Source organism: Linepithema humile, chromosome 5 (assembly GCF_040581485.1).
Source record: "Linepithema humile isolate Giens D197 chromosome 5, Lhum_UNIL_v1.0, whole genome shotgun sequence".
Taxonomy (NCBI): Eukaryota; Metazoa; Arthropoda; class Insecta; order Hymenoptera; family Formicidae; genus Linepithema; species Linepithema humile.
In genome coordinates this window covers 3,143,440-3,168,033 of record NC_090132.1, presented here as the reverse complement: position 1 = coordinate 3,168,033, position 24,594 = coordinate 3,143,440, and the positions used below count along the sequence as shown (strand labels likewise).

The 24,594-nt window shown below is 41.6% G+C and overlaps 1 protein-coding gene and 1 long non-coding RNA gene across 3 annotated transcripts in view; one reads left to right on the top strand and one right to left on the bottom strand.

The window, feature by feature from the left end:
• heca (headcase) overlaps window positions 1-22,879 on the top strand; it is a 157,281-nt gene extending 134,402 nt beyond the window's left edge. For both annotated transcript variants that reach the window (XM_012372595.2, XM_067355963.1), the window contains exon 5: window positions 12-22,879. In XM_012372595.2, coding sequence (XP_012228018.1) covers window positions 12-185 — 174 coding nt within the window. In that variant the 3' untranslated portion in view covers window positions 186-22,879. The remainder of the gene's footprint in view (window positions 1-11) is intronic.
• Window positions 1-24,594, bottom strand: part of LOC137000135 (uncharacterized) — a 240,351-nt gene that overhangs the window by 71,452 nt on the left and 144,305 nt on the right. The window lies entirely within an intron of this gene.

Sequence of the window (24,594 nt, the reverse complement as noted above, 5' to 3'; positions counted from 1 at the left end):
TTTCGTTCCAGTGCAACAGCTGCCAGAAACCCCTGATCTACCCTCATCAGCGGCTGAACTTCTACTCGGACTACAGCCGCGTCTTCGCCTGCCCGCACTGCAGGGCGGTCGACGCCCACTTCGTGAAGCCACTCTCGGCTTGCTTCACCCGCGAGCAATTTCAGCTCTACAGCCAGTGGCCGTAACCATTAGAGAACTTAGCGAACCGCCGCCGTTTGCGCACCGCGGCCGACCTGTATCCCCTCTTTTACAAATCGATCTCCTTGTTCCGGACGACCGTGCTTTAGAAATCCTCTCTCTTCGACTCCGTAAGAGATTTGACAATGGCGAACGCGTTCGGGGGCCGCGGTCTTTCCCAGCGCGTATTGTCGATCGAATCCACCGATGTTATTACTCTTAATTTGCTTTAGGAGGTCTTTTTATTTCGATTAATAGCTGATTATTTCGTTTAATCTTTTAGGAATCTTTGTTTTCGAAACAGCCGGAAACGATGAACAAATCAACGGCTGTGTTCTTCAATAACGCGTGTTTTAATTCACATTTTCGCGTTTAGCACAAACGACGGTATGCGCGAGCCCCTTAGCGCGTTCTTCGTAGTACTAATAAAATTTAAGATATTTCTTTTTAACGGCGACTGTAGGTTTGTCTAGCTTGATTTTAAACGGGAGACGCCGAATCGGCGACCTCGCCGACTGTTTTGTTCGACGATGCGGACGAGAATCGCAAAATTAATGCATTTTCTTTTCTCCATATATTGCTGTTTAAGTTTCTACGCATTTATCGTGCGATTCGTTGAATGAGTGGCAATTAATTTTTTAGTAATATATCTATATATTTTAATCATTATATATTTCTCGGATGTAAGTCTGTAATTAATTAGTGAAATTTTTTGTTGGAAAAATTCGTTCGATTACTAGCAGAATCATCTTAGGTGATTTTAGGCGAATGATTTCGAAAATTTCGAATAAGTGGCAATTTCGTCGTCTCCCGTTTTATAGTTAAATTTCTTTAAAGATAAGAAAAATACAAAAAATTTAGGCAGAGATAACACAATATTAGACACGGAAAAAAAGGTCGATTCCCTTTATTGTAAACGTGTATAAAAAAAAAAAGAAGAAGAAAAGGCTACTTTCTAGGAAAGATTGAGAGGGGGAAAGAAAGATGAAATAACTATCGTTTGTTACTTAGATAATCGAGAACGTTGTTTTTTTTACATTTTATTAGTTTATACGTTTATGGCGGCCATGTTGATTTTGTTTAAGGATCTACGACTCATTCGATGGGTTTCAACGTTGATTCGATCGGGCGCGCGTCGCGACTTTCCGCGACTTGAGACAGGAACGTTACCAAAGGACAGACAAAATTCGCGCCAATCGGTAAAAGTAAATCATCAAAAGGAAGAAACCAATCGGTCGAGACCACGGACTAAGGAATAAAGGGGACCGAGTCTAAAGTCCTAGTTTAGGCGAGAGGGGATGGTAATTCAAGCGTGCGGGGGAGGACTGCTTTCCGCCATATTGATGTAGCGATTCTCACACAGAGATTCTGTGTCTGTGACATGGTTACACTCGTGTAGTGGTGCCACTAGACATAACGAGTGACAAGCGTAAAGAGGTTAGGCGGTTTTATTATTGTTGTACTATAAATTTTATAAAAAATGGTTAGATATATAGTACCAGGCTGCTCCATAACTAATGAAAAAAATGAAAGGAAAAGCGAACTTCAAAAAACATTAGAGCAAAATTTAAAAATTAGTTCACATAGATAAGAAGTTCATCTTATTATTTAGATTAGGTTCCAAAACGTTCTTTTCAAGGAAAATTTTAGAAATATATACTACACGTAATGTATACTATATTATATCGAGTAAAATTTTTCTTGGAGAAGACATTTTGAAACATTATCTTACTACATAATTTTATTCACACATACGCAAATAGTGAGTTCTATGTGTGGTGATTACTAAACGAATATGGCGCCCCCCCCCCCCTCCCCCCGCCGCAAATGTGCTCCCCCGGTACAGCTTGTGCTCCGTCCCTCTATTCCTTAGTCCGTGGTCGAGACGGACTTTCGCTCTCGCTGTGTACACACGGTTCTCTCAGTTTAGACGAAAAACGAACGGCACCAGCTCTTCGGTTCTGTCGTCCCTCGATCGACCATCGGACGATTCTCGCGGAAAGTCGTGATCGCCCGAGGAGTAGCCAGTGTATATAAACATATTAAGTGGGAGAGAGAAGCAAAATATATGGAGAGAAGAGAACCTTCTTTTTTTCTGGCGATGCTGGTCGTTGCTGTCCACCAATAGCGGCCGTCCCACAAACAGACCGCCCACCGTTCTCATGGTAGTATAGTCGATCGTGTACCTTTTTTACGTTACTTCGATTTAAAAAAAGTATACTTAATCCATACGTCGGGAAGTGTGTCTAGGAGGTAATGCAGTGCCCCGTGTGTAAAGGTACAATTTCATGCAGCGAAGCTTCGCTGGCCAAGTTCTCCCACTTCGCCGATTCGTGTGAAAATGCGTAGTCAGCGAAGGAACGTGCAAGGTGCAAATTCATGGGACGCTCGTTTCAGCGTTGCCCATAGTCACGTGACTTCGAGTTGACGCTAGCGTCAAGAAAAAGAAGCTGGATTTTTTCAGCTTTAGCGTCAAGTCGTGCGATTTGTGCGATGATCTGTCTGTGCGTGCTATGGTTACCGTTCTTCCGCAGAAAAACGCAGAAGACGTCTATAGACGTCTTAGATATCTATAGACGTCTATTAGATATCTATAGACGTCTATTAGACGTTTCTTAGACCTGTTGTTCTCCCTGGCTAGAGGCTCCCGGATCACTGTTTGTTTCATAATAAATAGTGCTACTAAATTTAGTAACTCTTCAAATTGTGCAGGAGTCATACGAAAATAATTTCTAAATTGCATTTCTTCTAAAATAATAACAGAAAAGATTGCGTGATAAAATCCATGATTATATCGTTCCATAAATATTGGATTTATCCAATAACGTTTTTTACGATAATTTCTTTTTTGTTGTTACAATTCGTTTATCAGAACTGCTACCACAAGTTTTTTACGTCGTCGGTTTTGTTTCAATAATTTTGTGAATTCTGATAACGATATATATCTTTTTCTTAGCATTTTCGATAAAATAAGTAGAACTGGTAACCAAAGGTTTTTATCTTATTCCTACTTAATTACACTTTTTTTAATATTTAAAACAATAATTATTAATAAAGCGAGTGAAAAAATTAACTGAACAAAATCAGTGACAAAAACTTTTAGCAGTTTTGATATATACGAATACTGATGAATACCGACGCTGACCGCTGACTGACGCTAAATTTGACGAGAAACTCTTTTCATGCATTTCTCACAATCTAGCGTCAACTTTGATCACGTGACCTATTTTGACGCTAAAAATGAGCGTCGAGCTTCAGCGTGAAAAGGCACCTTCATAGTTCGACATTGCCCAACTATCAGCGAAGCAACGCAGCGAAACAAACGAAAAACACCCGCTCTGTTCTGTGACGCTACGCTACATGTAGATTTGCCAGATCTAATACCAACATTTCCGGGATATGTCTGAGGCGATGGTTAAAAAAATGGATTATTAAAGTATTTGAGTATTATTAAAGTATTTTATTTAAATCTTGTATCAGTTAGTGTGTCCATATAAATCATGGTACACTGTGATCATTTTCTTATAACATTTTAAACTGAAATAACTTTTTTTTAACAATAATTAATGTCAGGAGTTGAGTCCTCACGTGCTATAGATGGCATTAGGCGTTATAAGCGCATTACTTTCTTTAGTTCTTAGTTAGTTTATGTTCTTGCTCACGTTCGCTATTCGCGCTGTATGTATGTTATATACACAAATATATTTCTATATTTCTATCTGATTTTGAGCACTAGTTATCTCATTTATTACAACCAGTGACAATTAATAATAGTTGAGGACTCTTCTATTATTTTATAATAGGAAAAATAATATAAAGCAAATAGAGCCGTAGCTGAATCTCAGTGCTCAATCATTTATTTTAACATTAACGCTTATAGATTGTTTTTTTTTTTAACAAAATTAATAATAATACTAAGGCTCCAATAAATTAACAAATAATCTTGGGAGAAAAAGGCAAAAAGAGCCGTTGCTAGGTGTTCGTGTCTTTTTTTTTTTTTTTTTTTTTTTTTAATCTTCTAATCGTGTTCGGATCTTTTTCGACCCAGCAAATTTAGTATTTGGTACGCGTACTAAACAATCTGTGTAAACTAAACCTATCGAACATTAAATCCAATTATTTGTACGGCTATTATTTTAGAAAAAGTCAGTATATATTGTACTAAATTACTTTATATAATGCTAAATAAAGAAAATAAAAAAAATACATACATATATGTTAATTAAATAATGAGTTTTCATCATTGGGTCTATTTAGACCCTGAACATGGTCAAAGTATACCCGAAACGAACACGGTTAGAAGGTTAAAATAGAAAGGCGAGTCGAAAATTAGAATGTATAGTTTTCTTGAAAGTTTTTTTCTGATTATTTATATCTTTAATGTAAGTGTCGACGGTTGCGATCGCGATAAATGACCTAAAAATATGAATCCTGGGATTTCGTTAAAATTATGTATTTCCGGGACAAAAAACTTCAATTATTGGACAACCGACTTTCCCGGAAATCTCGGCGACCTGGCAACTCTAACTACATGTGATCGAAAACGATCATAACCTACAAATGTAGCAAATGACTTTTTATTGAGGTTTTATCTCATATCGCCGTTTTTTACTTTCCACATGATGTATCACAGCAGCTACTCCGGCTATATGTCATCTTCTAATATCTTGTTCTATAATAACTGCAATTGTACGTTTAAACTGCTCCACGTAATGCAGGTATTGGCTGCTATCCATCTTTTTGTCTGCAGTCTTTATTTTTTTTCAAAACGACACGCTTTCGCAATTTGATTGTACAAACCGTACTAACCACCTAGCGAACACTTGAACAATGTCCCTTCATTCACGGCGTAGTGGGAGAACTTCGCCAGCGAAGCTTCGCTGCGAAATTGTACCTTAAAAAGCGTGTTAACGCAATGAGAATCGTGAAGCTGCGCGTCTACTTTGTCTATGTGTAAGAATTTTCGTTGGCTTTTATTACACACGTCGCATCGAAAATCAACCAAATCGTTTTATTTCATTTTCTTGAACAAGCAATACATTTTTTTATAATAGATATTGAAGTAGCTGAAAGCAATTTAATTTCAAATTTCATTCTGTTCCATTGTGGCATCAAAGTGCATCGAATCGAAAATCAACATTGTTTTATTTCATTTTTTTGAATAAGCAATACATTTTTTTTATAATAGATACTGAAATAGCTGAAAACAATTTAATTTTGAATTTTATTTTGTTCTATTGTGCATGGAAATATCGTAGCATTCGGAAATGTATCAGTACGAACTGAGTAATTAATTATAATTTTGACATATCGTTAAAACTAATGAATTATAATTCCACACATTTTTTTTATACAGAGTTTCCAAATTAAGTTTTTGACGCATTTTCCGAAGAAATATAATATTAACAGATGCAAATTCTTTCTGTTTTTCAACGATTTTAAAAAATCATTAGTTTAAAGTAGTCGTGCAGTTTCGCTTGTGACGAATTCATTGAAAATCGAAGGAAAGGAGACAAATAATGAGGGGGGTGAAAAGTGAAAAAATAAAAAAAAATAAGATACATATGCACAGGAAAACGCGCAGTTAAGAGCATCTTGAGGATGCGTCTAGATGAAAATCTTCCTCGGACAACCGATAACATCGGCGAGACGGACGACGCGCGTTTTCTGTGCGCAAACAAGTTAAACTCCCGGATTAATTAATTTCTCGTGCGTTTAGTGCCGGAGGTAAGGACGATCGCGTTTTGAGTCCTTCTCCGATCGTTTTGTCTCGATCGTACGTTTTCTCAGAGTGCCAAATGAGCAATTGCCAAGCAAGCAGCGTTTTAGTATTCTCTATCTTTCGTTCGTTTTTAAGTTTTGTTTGTAGTTCGTGTCCTTGTCATTCTTTATCCCAACTTTATCCAATTTGCTACTTTGGAAACGCAGATTAAACGCAGCACGCCTGCTCGATCGACGTCGGGAGGAACTTGAATTTCGTTTTCGCAGCACGCGCGATAAAAATTTCGAACGACGTTGGAGGCATCGAAATGGGTTCGATATTGCCTCTAAAAATAAGATGAAGTCTAGATCTATGAAGTAGAAGTCTATTTTTTTTTCTTGCGCTAACGAGTTCTATCGATAGATTTTTTTTAATTTTGTATTTTTGCACAAAATGATGCCTGCAGAGAAATATTGGCTTTTATAATAGAAACTTTAACATATTCGTGTATGTTTCAAAGTGAGTGATTATTGAAATTAATGCGGCAGACAGCTTTTGAATTGCTTCAAGTTCCTCGTGCGATCGGAAGCGTGTAGAAATTTTTCTCAATGACTTATGATACGTGCACGATAAACGCACGTGTCGTCTGTACTCCCTACTGCTTTCAATTTTTAATAAGAATCCACATTAGTCGACGGTATGCGCTATTATTCGCTCTTCTAAGTTCCTGTCGCGAGCGAAAGGGAAAGGAACAAAGAGGAAGTTTTAGCGGCGTTTCAAGAAGTTACAATTATTTATCGCGGCTTTGCACGGATCGATCGATGCTATCGCAAAATAATTTTGATCGTTGCGTAGATTCGTAATAAAGAGAAATATAACAGAACTCCTCGTGATTATGCATTTTTTTTTTAGATTTATTTTTTATCTTTCCGCGGCTGTTTTTCATTTTTCTATTTTTTAAAACTGGAAAATCTTCGAATTTGTAAATTTTTAGAATATTATGACAAAATCTATTAAAGTAATAGATTTTATATCGTACATTTGTTTATTTTAACAGATCTTTTTTTGTGTTTTATTGATAATGAAATATAAAATAATGAAAAGGAAATAAATGATATGTAATAATGCGAAAGAAGATAATTTTATATTAATTTTTGTCAATAATTTTTAATAAATAAAAAAATCAGCGTTTTACAAGAGAAAATATCGAGATTATTATTGGAGTCTTTCTAAAGGATTTAAAGAATCTTTGGCAATGATCGATCGGCATTGGCGTATCAGCAAGTGTAGATTAGGGGCGAAGCCGCGAGAATATGCGATTTCGAGCACCTCAGTTTACTTTCACGTCATAATTTCATGCGCGAACACGCGAACGAAAGTCCCGGTCGGATTCTTTCATATCGTCGAACTGATATCGGAGGATCCTCGGAATATAGAGAAGTGACAAATTTACGGCAGACTGTGTACAAGAGAAAGAGAATCGCCGCGAGAAAGAAAGGGAAGGGGGAGGAGAAAGAGTATAGCTTTTTCGCTATATGGCGGTGCCGTAGCAAGCTGCTTTTTTCTAAAAGGACAGCAAGTGTCTTTTTATCATCGATCGTGCGTCGATGCACGACGACGCACTTAGCTCCGTAGTTGATAAGGCTAACGTTACATTAGGCTAATCTTTTTTATTCGGATAATTATTATAGCGATTTTGTACTTTTGCTATTTTCATCGACGGCGTGGGTGGAATCGCGCGACGAGAAACTAAAAATCGAACTCAACTCTCGCTGCTGTGACATTGCTATAAAATTGCTCAATATTAACCGGAGGTAACGAGCGATGAAGATCCAATGTAAAAAAAAGCATTTGAAAAGATTTAAAAGGCTGAAAAGCAAGTGTTTTTGAAAAATTAAGCGCTGGAAGATTTGGCATTCAGATAAATATATTTCGCAGTGATTTTCGGTGTTAAATCTTTATTAAATTCTCAAGAAATAAACTTTTAAAGACATGGCGATACGTGATTAGTGAAAATTTGACATTTGTGGGGTTTGATACGCTCTATGTAGAGCACAGCACTGTGATATCTTCTTAATTGCAGACTGGTTAATAACGTCATTGTGTTGGGTTAATGCAGAAATAAATAGGAAGATAAATGAAAGACACTTTTTTATCAATTCGATTTAAAATATATCGAAATGGCAATATGAGTGACAAGAAAATTGAAAAAAAAAAAAAGACATCCATTATTCGGCTTTTTAAAGAGAAATTCTGCATTTTTTGACAAGTTTAAATTTGCAAATTACGAATGACCAGAGCATATCACACGGATTCCACTACGTTTTTCCGTTTCTACATTTTTCTGAAATGTCAAGCCTCTCAGATATTTTACATTAGCAATCAGAAGACCATCAGCTCACCGCGCATTTCTAATGTTATTCATTATCGAGGATTCTTCAGAAACCTTTATACCGACAGGTTTCGCTATTACGTAAATTCTTAACATTTAGGCTGAGCAGCAGGAATACTCGCGTTTTGCACGAGCTAGCGAAGTCGCGAAAGCGCGTTTCTTCACCACGCGAATTCATCCATTAAAAATTCTCGTCGCGCCGTTCGCCGACGTTTAGCGTCGATCTAGTGAACGTTTTGTATATCAGTGTTTTTATATGGACGACTAGGGTACCGACGAGGGTGGCGGCAACCCCATCGACGACTCCACATCCGCGCGCGAGCTTCGAAGCGATATCGATATACCGTCGACCGGTCGCCGTCACCCACGCGGCCCGAAATGTACCGAATAATCGATATATCCCGCGTTTGTGAATTTTATATAATCCGAATAGCGTTCTCTCGTGGCACGTTTGTATATGGGGTTGGGTGGAAGAGAAGAGGGGATGATAATGCGTGCGCGGTTGACGCGACGGGAGGGGAAGGGAAGGGGGTTGAGTCTCCGTGATGGAATAGAGAGGTTATGGAATGGTTGAATTATGAATAGAGTCTAGTGTAGAGTCCGACTTTACTTGAAAAGAAAAGAAGGTTTGAATCATCGATAAATAGTAAGTTTATAAACGACGGTTTTCTCGCGTAGTTAAGGCACCCTTTCGTTTTCGTCGGTCGTTCACCCGGCGTCCAAAGAGAGAGTGGAGGTAAGACGGAGCGCGGGTGGACAAGGGGAGGTGAAAGGCGAAGGTGAGATCCTGTCCTCGAGCTTTCACCCCGGGGGGGGAGGTGCGAGGATGTGCGCGGCTCGACGGCACCACCCCCGGCGCTTGGTCGACCTTGAATTCGAGCGCGGCTGGGAACTCGGCCAAGATCGACGTCGGCCTTGAGATAGAAATTCGATCTTGCAGGAAAATGGCGACATGCGCCGCTCGATAATTTCGATACCGGAAGACCGGTCTAGGTTTTTGAGACAGGAAACACACGGATTCGCGAATAGTCGCGCGTCGGGCTTCGCGAAATCGAGCGGCGCTCGTAAACAAATCGGGTAGACGACCGGACGAATTGTCCTAGTGATAAGTTATTGTGTCATATTGTGAATGTCCGAGACGATTAGACAGGGGGAGAGGAAAAAATTTTATTATGTACTAATCATAGTAATTATATCGGTTGTTCATTGGAACCCTTTCACGCGGCCTTGACGTGGCTGCGGAACGTGAGGGAAACGATTTTCTCGTCGGTCAAAGTTCGTTTAAATAATTCGATATATAAAATAGATGAAGAAATATATATATATAAATATATATATATATATATAATAGATAGATAGATATATATATATATATTATATGAAAATATGAAAAAATGAATAATACGTATGTTTAAGGATCATCAATTTTTGTCTCTTAGCGAGTAAGAGTCTTTACAGCTGTGCTAGACAACTATAGGTATATCGAAGTATATGTATATATAAATATATATATACGTACGTTTCAACGTGTACGTCGCGACATGCGCGAAGCAACGTATACGGTCTCCTTAGAAATATACCGAAAAAAAATGAAGGAATTACACATGCACACACATACACATATACACAAACCAAATCATACATACGCAACTGCACGCGTTAAATGAATCACGCAAGAATGAATGGCGAACGCATTCTACGATATCGATGATGAGACGTGAGAAGATCCTCCTCTTGTTTTCTCAAGCGCAAATCGTCAAGGCGCGAAGTAGAGAAAGCACATACATTGCAAAACTTCGACATGTAGATCGCATATTATATCCGCTGTTGAAAGACAATAATAGAAGATAAACGATCGAGAATTAACGAACGTGAGGGAGGTTGGCCGTGGTTCTTGAAGAAATTGTGCACCGCTCTCGTATTTAATATATCCATCTTTTATTATTATCTTAAAAGCAGTAGATACTATTCGAATCAAATGGCTGGAACCATTCGAGATAAGTTTATTTTATCGATCTACAGACGGGAGAGGACGTGTTATGAGCGTCAACATTTCATTGCTAATATTTGCCCGGCGAAGCAACAGAATCGAGATTCGCCGCGACTACAAAATAATAATACGCCGACGAAGGCGTGACAGTTTGTGAAACGAGATCTACATGGAGTATCGAATAACCGATATCCCCCCCCCCCCCCGCGACTTAATCGCAATGATCTCTGCTTCATCGAATTTCCTGCGCACTGCAACAGCAGATCGATTGTGCGACGGCGCTTGTGAAAAGTACTTGGTTTTATGGTCTCTCGTCACAGTCACGCGATACATCGTAGTCATGGGCGCATGAAACACACAAACACACACACACATACACACACGGACAAACATCCATGCTCATATGTTCTAACAATATTTTTATTAGCCGCAATTATTGCGGTAAATCGAAAAGTTGATACAGCAGTCGCACCGGCTGTTCCAATCGTGCAGCAGAGCGTATACATTCTTTTTTTTTTTTTGTTTTTTTCTTCAATTATCTTTTCGACTTGTAAACGTTATGGAAAAAGCTCGGGCACGGGCATTTTTGATTATCGATCGGCTTCCCACTTTTTTTCATTTTTGTCACAATTTTCTGCAGCAATTATTTACGCGAGCGTACTGACAGACAATTGCGACGAGTACGCGAAATGGTGATAATTTCTTGTGATCGATGGAAAGGAGGCCGACACTCGCGACAGAATGCGCTCCCATCCGTGCGAGCGATCTTTCTTCTGGCCAATCAATCTCGATATGTAAATTTGATTCCAGACGATACGTTTAATTTCTAACAATTAATGGACAATTATTTTACATTAACATTTTACGATAAATTTTAAAACTTGACTTGTATTCTTAAATAAGGGAATAATACGCGAGGGAATAATTATTGTACCGTCATACGTAAGATGCACCAGGGTTTCCATTTGACACATCTGGCTGATAAACGCATCGTCCGGAGTCGAATTCGTTGTGACGGGTGTGTCCAGATGCCTCCGAGAGCAGACTTCTCTTAGTTTTGTTTAATGCGTTATATCGCCCCGGCGATATTTGTCTTTTAGACCTCTTGCGCTTCTTTTTCAACTTAGTGGCTCGTTCCTCAGTTCATCGTTTTCTTTTACGTCTCCTTTTATTTCGCAGACAGAGCGCAGATCCAGACGATGTTCGAGATTTGTTTTATTTGCTTCTAACGGTAACGATTGATAAGCAGAAAATACATAAATACGTTAAAATAAATAGACATATACGCGCGTATGTTATATCAGTGCGCGCATACATTAAGTACACATATAGTTAACCGTATATTATCTATGTACCGTACTAGAAAGATATTCGCGCGAACATTTATTGCGTTGAACACGATATATTGCAGTTTTTCCGTTTCATTTATATTAGATATATGTACCATTTTTGAAAGGCAAGTTATTTAATCCCTTGGTGTTCAATGGCTCCGCGCTGAAACCATCTCTTTGAGCTACCTGAGAGTGCACAGTTACCATGACCGCTCGATCGAAGATTTCAAGAACGCGGTTTCAGAGCGGGAACGTTGGTCTTCAGAGAGTTAAATTCCATGTTTCCGCACGTTAACCGCCACTTGATTTGAGAGAGTTGAAGGATCCGCCGGCGGGCGATCATCCCTTCGTGGTGATTAACTTGCGCTATTTTTAACTTGTAATAGCTTGATTGTGATGTTAATTCGTTAATGAACGTTAACTCGTGTATACCAGATACAAGTCCGGTCTCAGAGCTGATCGCGGTCACGCCGCCGCTCTTCAACATGCTTCTTCGCGCAAAGTGTTTATGCGAGACAATCGTTTCACGAACGTTTTTCAATAAACGTTTCGTGCGCGCGCCAGGTTTCCACACCGGCTTCTACGAATGCGCAAACCGTGCGTATGAGATTGCGACGTGACGATCGCGAAGCCGGCGCCGTGCCGCGACAGCAACGGATTCTCTCCTGTTTTCCAGTTCTAGATATATTTTCAGGCGCAGAGGGAGAAAAGAGAGAGAAAGAGAGAGAGAGAGAGAGAAAGAGAAAGAAAGAGGGAGAGGAGGGAATATATAAATGGAGAAAAGAGATATAGGGATGCGGATCTAGCATGCCCGTCGACGAGCGCTACAATTTTTATCGAAAGACGTACAAAGTGAGAAGAATGGATAGAGACGATGCGCGCACTCGCGCGCGCGCTTCAAGAAGCCGGATCTTACGCGAGAGACGAGAGAGACGTAACGCGCTTGCTCGCGCGTGGAACACGAGTGGAGGGGGGCGCCCTCGTTCAGAAGCGAGCGCGCATCGATACCTCGGATGGGTAAATAATCGCAAAAATCCCGCGGGACTTTGCTTTTTCCCCTCGCGCTCCGCGTCTCTCGAGTCCCGATTAAGTTTCACAGAATACGAAAATCCCGCACACTGCCCCTACTACCCCCCCCCCCCCCCCTTCCCGGCGAACGTCGGAACTTTCGAAACCTAAAGATTTATTAAACCGTCTCCCCCCCTCCACAATCCCATCCTCTTCCGCGCCCCGTTACCCCCCCTCTCACCACTGTCATTAATCCTGTAAGTGATGTAATTAATGTACGTTGCCTAATGATTGTTATACTGAACGTTAGAACGACGAAGAAATTTTATCGAGTGCGCTACTGGCGAGCGATTTTGTTTTTTCTCACGTCGGCGGCGTCGCGTGTACGCGTCTTGGCCTCTCGATTGTCATCGGGGCGCGCGCGTTGTACCAAACGCACATTCGCAAGGATTGTGCGTTTTGAGGGATTCTTCCGAAGAATGGAGAAAAATGTTCCGGCGAGTCCGGGACATCCGATTTGAGCGAGGAGAGACCGCTCGAGAGACAAGGGGGGAGGGGGGGCGGCACCGCGTTAGCCGACGTCATAAATAGTACACACACCGGCTGTCTTTCACACTCTACGATTGAAGGAGCCGAGCTCTCGATCCCACGTGCGCGTGAAGATTCGCGAGCGGTTTATCGCGAGACGGCGGAGAAAATGAAGCCATTAACAAAACGCAAATCATCGAAACGTAGCGCCGCGTTTTAAGGACAGACGGAAGAATGGTGGAAGAACCGACGGAAGAAACCGATCGCTCTCGGTTCGAGATAGTCTTTAAATCGAGATGGGGTGAAAAAATTGCGGGATCTTTGGATTTTCAAACGAACGGCTGGGGAGCTCGGCCGTAATCGAGGCGGATTGGATATGTTGGCTAAGGTACAAATGTACATAGGAGCATAATGTTGTTATTATAACGCTGCCATCTCGCCTCTGCGTGTCGCTCTGAATCACAGCGCGTCGGAGATATTATCATAAAGTCGATAGTGAAGCTAGTCACGAGATAGGCGAATACGCGGGAAACGCGAAATCTTTCAATTAATAACGTAGAGCTCTCTGAACCGAAATGCGATTTAAGACGCTATTACGTTATTTTACACCCGTTAAAGTAGCTTTTTTGCGCTCGTATCTTTTCGCGTTAAAAGTTTATCGTTTTTTTTTTAAAAGTGAAGTGATTTATTACAGTTGAAAAGTTTCTGCACACAGAAGCGTTAAAGTGAAGAGTAATGTGCCAATAAATCCGAGGATACAGCAAATGAACGAATGTGAAATTAGATTTGACAAAAGTGATCGAATCGTCTCTGACGTTTAATTTCGGACCGTCCGCGGAACTGCGCGCTTAATTTATCAAGGACACACGCTCGATTCCGAACTCACCGCTTCATAATAATCGCGCGACGTCGGTGGCCTAAACGAATCCCGGTGACATACGTACAAAGCCGCTCAAGAGAGCTCCGAGGGCACGCGGAGGCGGGTGGAATGTTCGTGAAGGACAAAGAGATGAATAAGAGCAAATCGATACGCAGGATTGCACAATGGCCGAAGGTGTAAAGACAATTGGTTCACGGCTCGGCGTTTGGCGCGTTCCCGAGATAAACTTCCGAATTGCAGCTCCCGCACCTGCTTCCCTCCTCTGCTCCCCCCCCCCCCCAACCTCACCTCTCCTCACCCGCGAGCCGTGAGCCAATCGCTCACGCTCGAAACTTGGCAGATTTCAGGAAGCAGATCGACGATTAATCACTGGACGAGCGCACTGCGAGATCGCCGAAACGTCGTCGTAAAAAGAGCAACAACCGACAAAAGGTGGTTGCGCGTTTCCAGAAACGAGATAGAGTCGGTTTCTCTTTTTTTTTTTTTTTTTTTTCTGTTCCTTTTCTTTCTCTTCTTTCGGTTCACGTCAACGTCGGATATTTCACGCGGTCCGCCGCAAAAGGCCGCGCGTGGGCGGTACGCGCGCGACCTTTCGCGCGCGAGCTCGCGGCGCAAGGGACGCGCGAACGACGTCGCGCGTGCCGCACCGTAATTAAGGATTTAACGAGACGCGCATTAATCGCTAGTTCGTAGGGCTCCATTCTCCCCCTCAACCCCCCCCCCCACCCCCGTCCCCCTTCCATTCCAAAAGTACTCGTTTGCAGCCAATTTCCTCAGAGGGGTTAACCGATGTGTCTGAATGGCGTATGGATGTGCTACTCCCTTCCTGTTCGTGCATTTAATCGCACTTGTAGCGTATATATATATATATATATACATATATATATCTATGCATATATACACCCCCTGTAACCTCCCCGTATTAATCCCCCTCCCCCCCCCCTCCCGAGTCAGTAGACTTTATCGCGCCGTCTGTAAGTGGCGTCGTATCGAATTTGTATTCGTAAGCATAGTCATTGCCGGGGAACCATTCGCGCCCGTCGTTTGGTTAACGCTATACACGTTAACGGCCTACAGGTGCACGTGATGGATCTTCGATTAAGCCCGGTGACAATTCTCTAACTTCCTCCAAACGGGCGTATTCGATTCGGGGACACTCGGGAAGTTTCGTGACTCACGCCGAGTGATTCGAGAGGTTTTCAGACCACGATCGGGGTCTTCTGTTCTCGCAATATTTTCTTCATGCCGCGAAACGATAAGTAAAATTGCAACGATAATCAGACAGATATGAGATAAATATGGAATTGTGTCGCGATCGATCGTATTATGCTAAATTTTGAGCAAGAGTTCTATGCACAACGTGCGCGGATGGTACCACTTTATTAAGTAGCTCTCCGATACACTTCGCGGACCTGCACAGCACGCAACAAATAGATCTATGTGCATTTTTTTTTTTTTTTTTTCAAGGATCGCACGCATAAAACGGCAACAATGGCGACAAACGTACGAGGATCCTCAACGTATACGGAGGATGAGCGTATAAGACTGTGCCACGTACACTTTCGTCATGTTTAAGGAAGATCCGCGTTGTCACTGTAAATTAACACCAATCGCGTCAGCAATGCCGACTCGAATGCGGCAAACTTCGTAATACTTGCGTCTTTACAATTAGCATAGCGAGCGGACGAACGGATGTCAAGAAAAATAAAGAAAAAGAAAAAAGAAAAAAATTCACGCGAAACGAAATTTGGCCGAGGGAGAGATCGCGTAAGTTCATCGATATTGCGCTCTCGTAATCGTCGCGCTTTTAGTAGGGGCTAAGTTCACGGTGGATCTTAAGGGTAGACTTCTCTTTTTAACGAGCGAACGCAGATTAGAACGCTAAAAATTAAGATTCTCGTATAAGTTTCTTAGAGATAATTCGGGCATTTTTATTCGGCTGTGTTAAAAAAAAAATTAATAATATTGAAAATACGGTGAAGCGACTTTAGATTCGGTAAGATCTCAAATTTAGAGGAATAATTTTTGTACCCTATTTTTTTAAGCGATCGCGCTGATGTCGATCACGAAGACGGTGAAAAGGGTCGTACGAAATTAATACGGTAGTATTTATCCAAATTAAGACATTTAATTAAGTTTAGTTTAAGGCATATAAATTCGTCGGCAATTTCGGAAACGCCAAATTGCGCGCGCGCGTATTAAGTATCGATGTCGAGAAGGGTACGGAAGTAATCGAAGATTCGCCTCTGCTTAGCCCATCCGATACGTTAGGAAATATCTTAAAACTTTCCGCGAAGAGTAAAAACGAAGGCATAAAAATTCGCAGAAGCTGGAACAGAGCGCTTACGAGATCGACGATCGTGCCGCATCGAAACGATCTTCTGAAAAGCTAGTCTTTGCTCGACGCACGGGCACGATCGATCGCGCGAAAGCTTTCGCGTTGCTGCGAACGCGAGACGTAACTCGAACGTAACCGTTTGCAGGGTGTGTCGTCGATGTAACCTTAATAATTAATCCCTTGTTAGGTAGAGTATGCTCTTTTATAATCGCTTTGATCCGCCATCGTCGAGACGCGGACGAAAGGAGGAGAGAGAGACCTCGTTTGGAGGCCGCGCGTAGTTTTAGACACTTAGCCGTATTAACTTAGTCGTTAAGCGAATCGAGAGGAGAAAAACCGATCGGACGGCAGGCATGGAAGCGATCCAAAAAAAAGAAATCATAGTAGACACAAGCATTTTGCGATGCAAAAGCGAATAATCATGCTGGTAGTGCGGACCAAACGGGACACAACCGACGGGAAGTTTGAGGAAAGTGGGGAAGTGACGAAAGGTGTGTTTTTTGCTCGGGAGGAAGCGAGAGAGAAAGAAAGAAAGAGAGGGATGAGAGATAGACGCGTAAATTGCCGCTCTCCATCGGAGATCAACGTCCGAGATCGTTCGTAGTGATTAAATTCGTAATAAGACATGGCGAGGATTTCTGACGACTGCGCGTGCACTTACAGTGACATTTTCACTTTTTCTTTGTGCATCTATGCTTCTATTCCATTGTCTTGTTCTCTAACGCCAAGAGTCAGTTGCTTTTATTTTTATTATCTGTTCAAAGCAAGACGCGCCAAATAAACCTCGATTCTTAAGTTTGATAAATGATTATATAGCGATAATTCGTTATCACGACGAATGGCAAGACTTTAATTTTTTTTATCTAAATCTTGAACATAATTGATAATAGAGTTGATTAATTCTCATCTATTTTATTATAATAATATTTTGATTATACATTTATATATTTCATAATCGTAAAACGGAAGAATAGTTTAAATTAATCTGCACTTTTTATTTACGATATATTATTTTATCATTTGCTGCCACATCACGTTCAACATTTGATTATTTGTCTTTTAATTGTCAACATTTTCCGCGACAAATGTCCACGCAAATGAGATTTTATCAGGTATAAATTTTAGAACGTTTTTAACATTACATTATTGTTCTTTAATGAAACCTTTTCAAGAAGACCCGTATATCAGATTAAATTTTCCGGACGTCAAGTGCGCTTTGCGTATCGCTAATGAAATTCGATATAATCGCGAAAATCACCGACGCGTTGTCGTCATTGAAGTCTCGATTAACGAGTGAATTCTCGATTTCCATTTCCGTGTAATCGAGATTTCAAGAACGATACGTCCTTTCTTCTGGAACGTCGCGCACCAAATTTCTTTCTGATTTCCTGCTTTAACGTTCCCTCGTCGCGGACGTTCGGATCTTTTTTTTCTTTTCTTTTTTTTTTTTTACTTTTCGAGGGCGGTGAGAGGAGAAGAGAGAAAAAGACAAGGAGGAAATGAGAGCGGGAGAAGTGTGTGATGGCTATGGACGATAAAAAGGGATAAAAGGAATAAAAGAAACGGAGGAAACAGTGAATTGCGATAGCCTTTCCATGTCTTACTGCCCTGCCCTGTGACTCTCGTTCGCCCTCCTATCTTTATTCGGTAGAAAAAGGAATCGCAAAAACGGACAACTCGATGCCATCGCACTTGTTCGCGATAAACGAGCACCGAACGCGCGTGTATTCTCGCGCGCGCGCGCGCGAGAAGCTGCGGCGTTTGCACTTCCGATTGCGACGAGCGGATGTCGGGCGGTTCTGCACGATTTAAAAGGCTAGTAGGAGGGCAACGAGGGAGAGAGGGAAATTCGATGAAGCTGAGGTCGCGCGAGGTCGGAGCTTTTTCGAAGGAATCTACAAAAGGCGGTCGTAACGACGGTTTGGTTAAATATACATTACATATACGCACATAGATATATACGTGTACCACGCATGTAATCGTAATAGCGGTAACACATATTACATAACCACTAGCGGTGTACGGTTTGATCGAAGATTTGGCGGGGCTTTAGAATCGCTCACGGTTAACCAGAGTCCTTTTCGCGGGAGGAGAAGAAAAAAAAAAAAATAGGAAAAGAGGACTTTTTCTTAGGCGTCGTAGTTCGTATCAGTCCTATCTGTAGGTACGTTTTTTGCACGTGGTAAAAAAAGAATGTACATGTATACTTATACATTAATCGGAGCTAATTCCCATTTTCGTATAGCTTAGTCGGAGTCACGATGAAGCTCGCGTCGCGACTTCTCCGCGACGATACGCGTCTTTTTCGGACGGAAGTCGCAAAGGCTACGTGAACGCACAATCGTGACTCGGTTTAGCGGTCGTGAATGTGAGAAGAGTGACTGCGAGGTTTGCAAGGATCTTTAATCATCACCCGAATCAACTCGTCCTACTCGGTTCTCTGATTATCCCGAAGCTCCTTTACCCGATTTCTCGCCAATTTAACCGTTCAGTTTTTCCACTTTGTTCGACCGTACTGATTACATCGATGCAAAAGATGAGACGCGGCCTGCGGCTGTCCAGTCACGACGACGAGGCATTCGATCGGTAAAAAAGTCGACATTTTCTAATACATAAAGAAACCGCTTGCGACAACTTCGCATAAATCTGATTTTTTAATATTTTCTTTCACATCGTGATACCGATTTTTTTTTTCGCACGAAAGGCTTGTATTTGACTTTCTTTTAAAAATATTACAGACGACGAAGTGCAGAGATGAATTTGACGATTTATTTACCAAGGTTTTTTATTGGTATTACCTCGTGGTTGGACATGCCGCGCGTTTCGTTCGGTTACCAGGCTGACATCTCACACGAATTGGAACATTTTACAAGGACGGAAAAACTGCGCGAACACGATGCATGTTTGCGATGCAATTCGATTAAGATCGTGAGAGGATATTACTCGACTTAGGAAGTGACACATGCGAGACTGGGTAAGATGTTCCCGAACTAAATCACGGAAAATAAAACGACAGCGAGGCAGCTGTGTCCCTCGATACCTCCCCTATAAAAGTACAAATTTTTCTAATATGAATATCTATATCGAGCGCTGAATAAAGTGTTAGACGACGAAGGAGTAACGAGAAAAGACACAAAGCGAGAAAGATAGAGAGAGAAAGAGAGAAAGAAATAATAAATTAGAGGTGAAAAAGAAGATTATTAATTATTATTGAGCGCGAGAGAATGAAAGGAAGTTGAGTGACGAGGAAGAAAAAGAATAATATTAGGCGAGAAAGAGAGAGAGAGAGAAAGAGAGAGAGAGAGAGAGATAATGTTTAACAATGTTTTCCCTGGTGTAGGAATTATTGCGATAACGATATGAAAATTAAATAAAATGATTTATATGATAACGTACCGCATAAACTTACCTAGCGCTAGGCTCATTGAACGTTACATTATTATCGAAATACGATATATACACACGCGCATGTAGCTATGTGTTAACGATCCGAACTGCCATTAGCACTTAAGGCGCGGCCCCACTGATCCCCGTTGAAATTCTCAGGAACATTTTCATCGAGGCTTCGCGATAACTTTGAAAGCGCGCGACGACACGTGTCGAATCCCACTTTGGATTCTGTCACGCGGCGCGTGTATAGGTCTCAAGCATAGAAAAATGGCGAAATAATTTTCCGTTCGTTATCATATCGGCGTTATGCGCAAACGTTAACACTTTTACCTCAATGCCAGCGATTTCAGAGTTAACTCGATCGCTATCTCGATGCTAATCTCGTTGTTTGACAGTCGTCTCTTGCGGGAGGGGAGAGCGCGGGTGGGGCTCACCCGCGCGATCTTTCGGAATCTTTTCGAGCTGGAGTCTTAAGTGACATGGTATTTAATCACGAGATGCGAATGAATGGCGTATTACGGGAGCCGTGTATCACGTGCAGTTAGACATGTAAGCTTCGAAAAATCAGTATCGTAGTTAGAGTTCGGTGTGTTTATTGCATGCATCCGCCTATGGATAGACGAGAGAAAATACCGGTAATCTATTTAAAATTAACTCTTTCTATAGCTGTTTCCCTTTTGCCTCTTTAATGCATTATCTATGGAATATGTACACATAATTGACACACGTACACATAAGAAGACACTGTTACATATTCGTCAAACACCGATCGAACTTCCGTGTACCTCCATACATATATACACGTATACACCCAAATATATACCTATATATAACATTTAAGAGCAATAAATGAAAATAAATCACGGGGCTTTGCGCTTCGATTGCGAAAATTAGATAGGATTGATTCATCATGTTTCTGCGTTGCGTTCGCAAATGTCTCTCTGTGACATTTATAACATACATTTGAATATCTGTAAATTTGTATCAAATCAGTCAAGAATTTGTGCTCGATCGAACCCGAAATATTTCAACAAAATTATCCTCGAGTCGATAACGGAGAGTGAGAAACGACAGAAATAAATACTCTTCGGGATTATCGACAAATTTGCGGCTTAAAATGACGAATGTATGAACAGCTGAAGGTTCGATCTCGCACGTTATTATCATAAGTTTTTTTCGTCGATGGAAGTGCATCGCCTCGTAAACGTAACTTGCAACTGCCGAAGATAAGACTCGAGAAACATAATCTTTCCAAGCCTAAACTTTTTACCGAGAACGTTTTATACGCCGTTTTTTTGAAGGATCACAGTTCGTAAGTCCGAGTATTCGGACTAATAACAGATCGCATCGTTTGAGACTGATCTCCGTTGTGTAAAAGTCGCGTCAGCGTCGACGATTCGAGGCGAAAATTAACGAGAGGAGGAAGCGCGAGTGAGTGAGCGCGGCGCGCGTGGAGGGGAATTCATCGAAATCCCGTTGGATCCGACGGGATGCGATTGTCAGCGGAAAAATCGCGCGCGATCGAGCGGCGACGAGTCCGAGGGTGGGGGCGAAAAATATCGATACGATTGATTCCGACGGCGGATACACCGGCGACCCAACGACTCCATATCCGAACCATCAAGAGTTCCTTGATCGTTCGAATATCCGTACGTAAGACTCGAGCGTTGGGTGGGCGATTAACGCCGTCGACGAAAAATACGAGAAACAGAGAGCGGAGATGCGGAGAGCGCGAGACAAACGTATACAGACATATAGATATATATATTTTTGATAAAAATCTATTCGAAAGTGATTTGCAAAAAAAGGGGGAAGGAACAGATTGCGTTATTAATATGGAATGCAGATCGTCGTCCTCGGTCGTGCGCGCTTTTTGCAATCTCGATAAGATTACGAGATTCGAGTACGTATTTCGAGTTCACTTTTAGAAAAGGCAGACACGATGAATGAATATTTTTCAATTGTTATGGATAAAGTGGGAAATTTGAGGTTATTATCCCATATTATTAGGTAAATATAAATCTAATGTCAAAAATTATATTACGATATTCCTAAAAGAAAATCAAGTTCACATTGTTATCCATAATATTTTGGATAAATATTTTCCATACGAAGTAGAAATTCCAGTGTATATATAATGCGATTTGCAACAGAAGTTGACTGGAGAATGGAACAACCGTACGAAATACGTACTCGAAAACAGATAACTTTCTTGTCTTTAGTGTTCTCGTTTGACATGGCAGAACCGGCGGGCGAGCTCAGTCTCACTCGCGCTTCTTTCATCGAGTCCTCCTGAAAAACGCATGCAATAAACCAAGAACGTCGACGTCTGGGAGAATCAATAAAAAGCCATCGATTCAAAAAAACTAACTGATTCTACGAAATAATTACGATCGAATTTAATCGATTGTTGTCGTTAACACTGAAGAACGTTACTTGTCTACCGTTGTCTTCGGTTATCGAAATTATTCTAGGCAAATCCGCTTTGATATTTCCACGCGAAGAGGCGACATTATAAATGGACCGATAACGCAGGACTCGCATTTCGACGGACGGCTGACGTCTTTAACGTCGAGATGCCGCGCACACTCTGTAAAACATCCAGCAAGCAAAAGTGAAGATGTGTACACAGAAAAATTATATAATATACACACAGAACATACACAAGGACATACACTCTACATGTATGGTCGGCACTATTTCCCTAGCGCTTGCCAAACTCTTATTATGATCATTCTATCGTTAGAGTATAAGAGTTGATATTTAATAATTCGTATTGTAATTGTATGCGATTATATTTGTTTGGTTGGCTTGAGGGCGAGAGTCTAACTCGGGTTATTAGATACTACGCTGTACCTTTAGCTGGCGGGTCACTGACACAGCATTTGTCACCTTTTGCGCTCCACGAAGAAGAAGGAAAAGGGATTCCCGTAATAAATCACGAATATATTCAGATTGTTATAGTTTATGTTTCTCGATACGTATAGGAAACGCTGTCTTATATTGTCATCCAGATTTCTCGATTATGACGTAAATGATGTTAATACGAATAAGAGTATAAGATACATGTTTTTCCTTTGTGCTGAAAGTTGTACATGTTTGTGAGTTTTACATAATTCGTATATAATATATATATTAATTCGAGGAAGCATTTGTAATTTAATATATATAAGTTCCTTTACGAGCTCTCATTTATATTGCATGTTGGACGTAATTATGATGTGGATAGATAGGATTTAAGGAGAATACGTTTGGTATTAAGATATTGGTTGTGAAACGAGGAGGATGTTTGATGTAAAAACCGCGTCGGGCGCCGACTTACTCGGCGCGTGACGTGCGGTAAATGACGATGACGCCGCACAGCGTCGAATTGTTGATGAAGAGTCCCACGCGTTGCACGGACGTGCTCTCGACTCTCGAACACACAGACAAACGATTTAGGAGAGGACGATTCGCGCGAGGAATTCCTTCGTGAGGGCGAACATCGAGCGCTGGCCGTTGTAAATGTTCCCGTAGCGATTGCTCGTGTGTATTTCGCGGAAAGGTCACTAGGTATACTTAACAAATAACGATGATACGCAATGAAATTCGCTGTAGCTTACGATTCGGCGGGTCGCCGGAAAGATGAACGCGGCCAAGTTGGCCGCGACGGCGGCGGCGCCCGGCCGATCTCTGGGACAGTCGAGAATACGTCCGTCGATTGTGTGGGATCGACGACGAGGGAAAGATCATCAGAATCGGGAGAGATACACGGTGCACCCGCCAGCGACTTTGAGGGGAAGATAGACGCATGAAAACAAAGCGGAAAGTAACGAAGGATGAATCGCGTTGAGAGAATGAAAGAGAGAGAGAGAGAGAGAAAGAGAGAATATTATTATCGGTAAGCTGTGTCGATTGAGAGCTAGTGCTTAACAAATATATCCGGGTCGTTTCTCCGAGCGAGAGAGATTACGAGAGACACGCGTGTCGCACCTCCACCTCGTCGTTGCACGCCATCCGATCCGAGAGACGAAATCGATCGCGCGGAATGTTGGCGCGTCTCCCGCGCGCGCGTGGGCCTAAACGGACTAATAAACGCGAGGCGGAGAGAGAATAATGGAAGGACCGCGCGAAATGAGATGGCAGGAATCTCGGAGAAGCGATTTGACACACACATAGACGTTTAATAACTTTTAGTCCAGAAGAGTCGTCTCGGCGGTGGCGGTCGACCTTTCTCTCCTCGGGAACGACTTCGGGTCAAGGTCTGTCGCGCGTGGCAGGGTCGACCGTCCCGTCGTCCACGCCGCACTACACGAGTTCGCGTTAATTAATCAATGCTCTACGCCAGAGCAGAGGACACGGTCAATATGGGTCCTGGCAGTTTCGGGCTTAAGCGTCCTCCCTCCCGGCCGCTCGCCCGTTTTCGGGGCCTATCCTTCCTCCTTGGTCCCGGCGTAACGCGGTGAGGCGTCGCCCGGGGGGGGGGGTGTTAACCGAAAGGACGGGCAGGAAGAGTACACTATAAGCATTAGCGCTACGGCTACGCCTAGGTTTAAAATGGTGGAAAAAATAAAAAAATGGATAAAAAAACATTTCGTAATGACGATTTAAGGAAACTGTAAGAACGCGATGATTACTACTATAAATAGACAGCGTGTGAGGATCGAGCTTTATACCGCTTTTGTATGTTTAGTAATGGAATACCTACATTAAATATTAAACAAATAAAAATGATAAATAAATAAATAAACAACAAAACCCACACAACCTACTATCTAATTGACTATTCTCTATATGCAAGACATATAAACATAATATATATATTATATATAAATAAATATAGATATATATTATAATAATTATATATTATGATTATTACG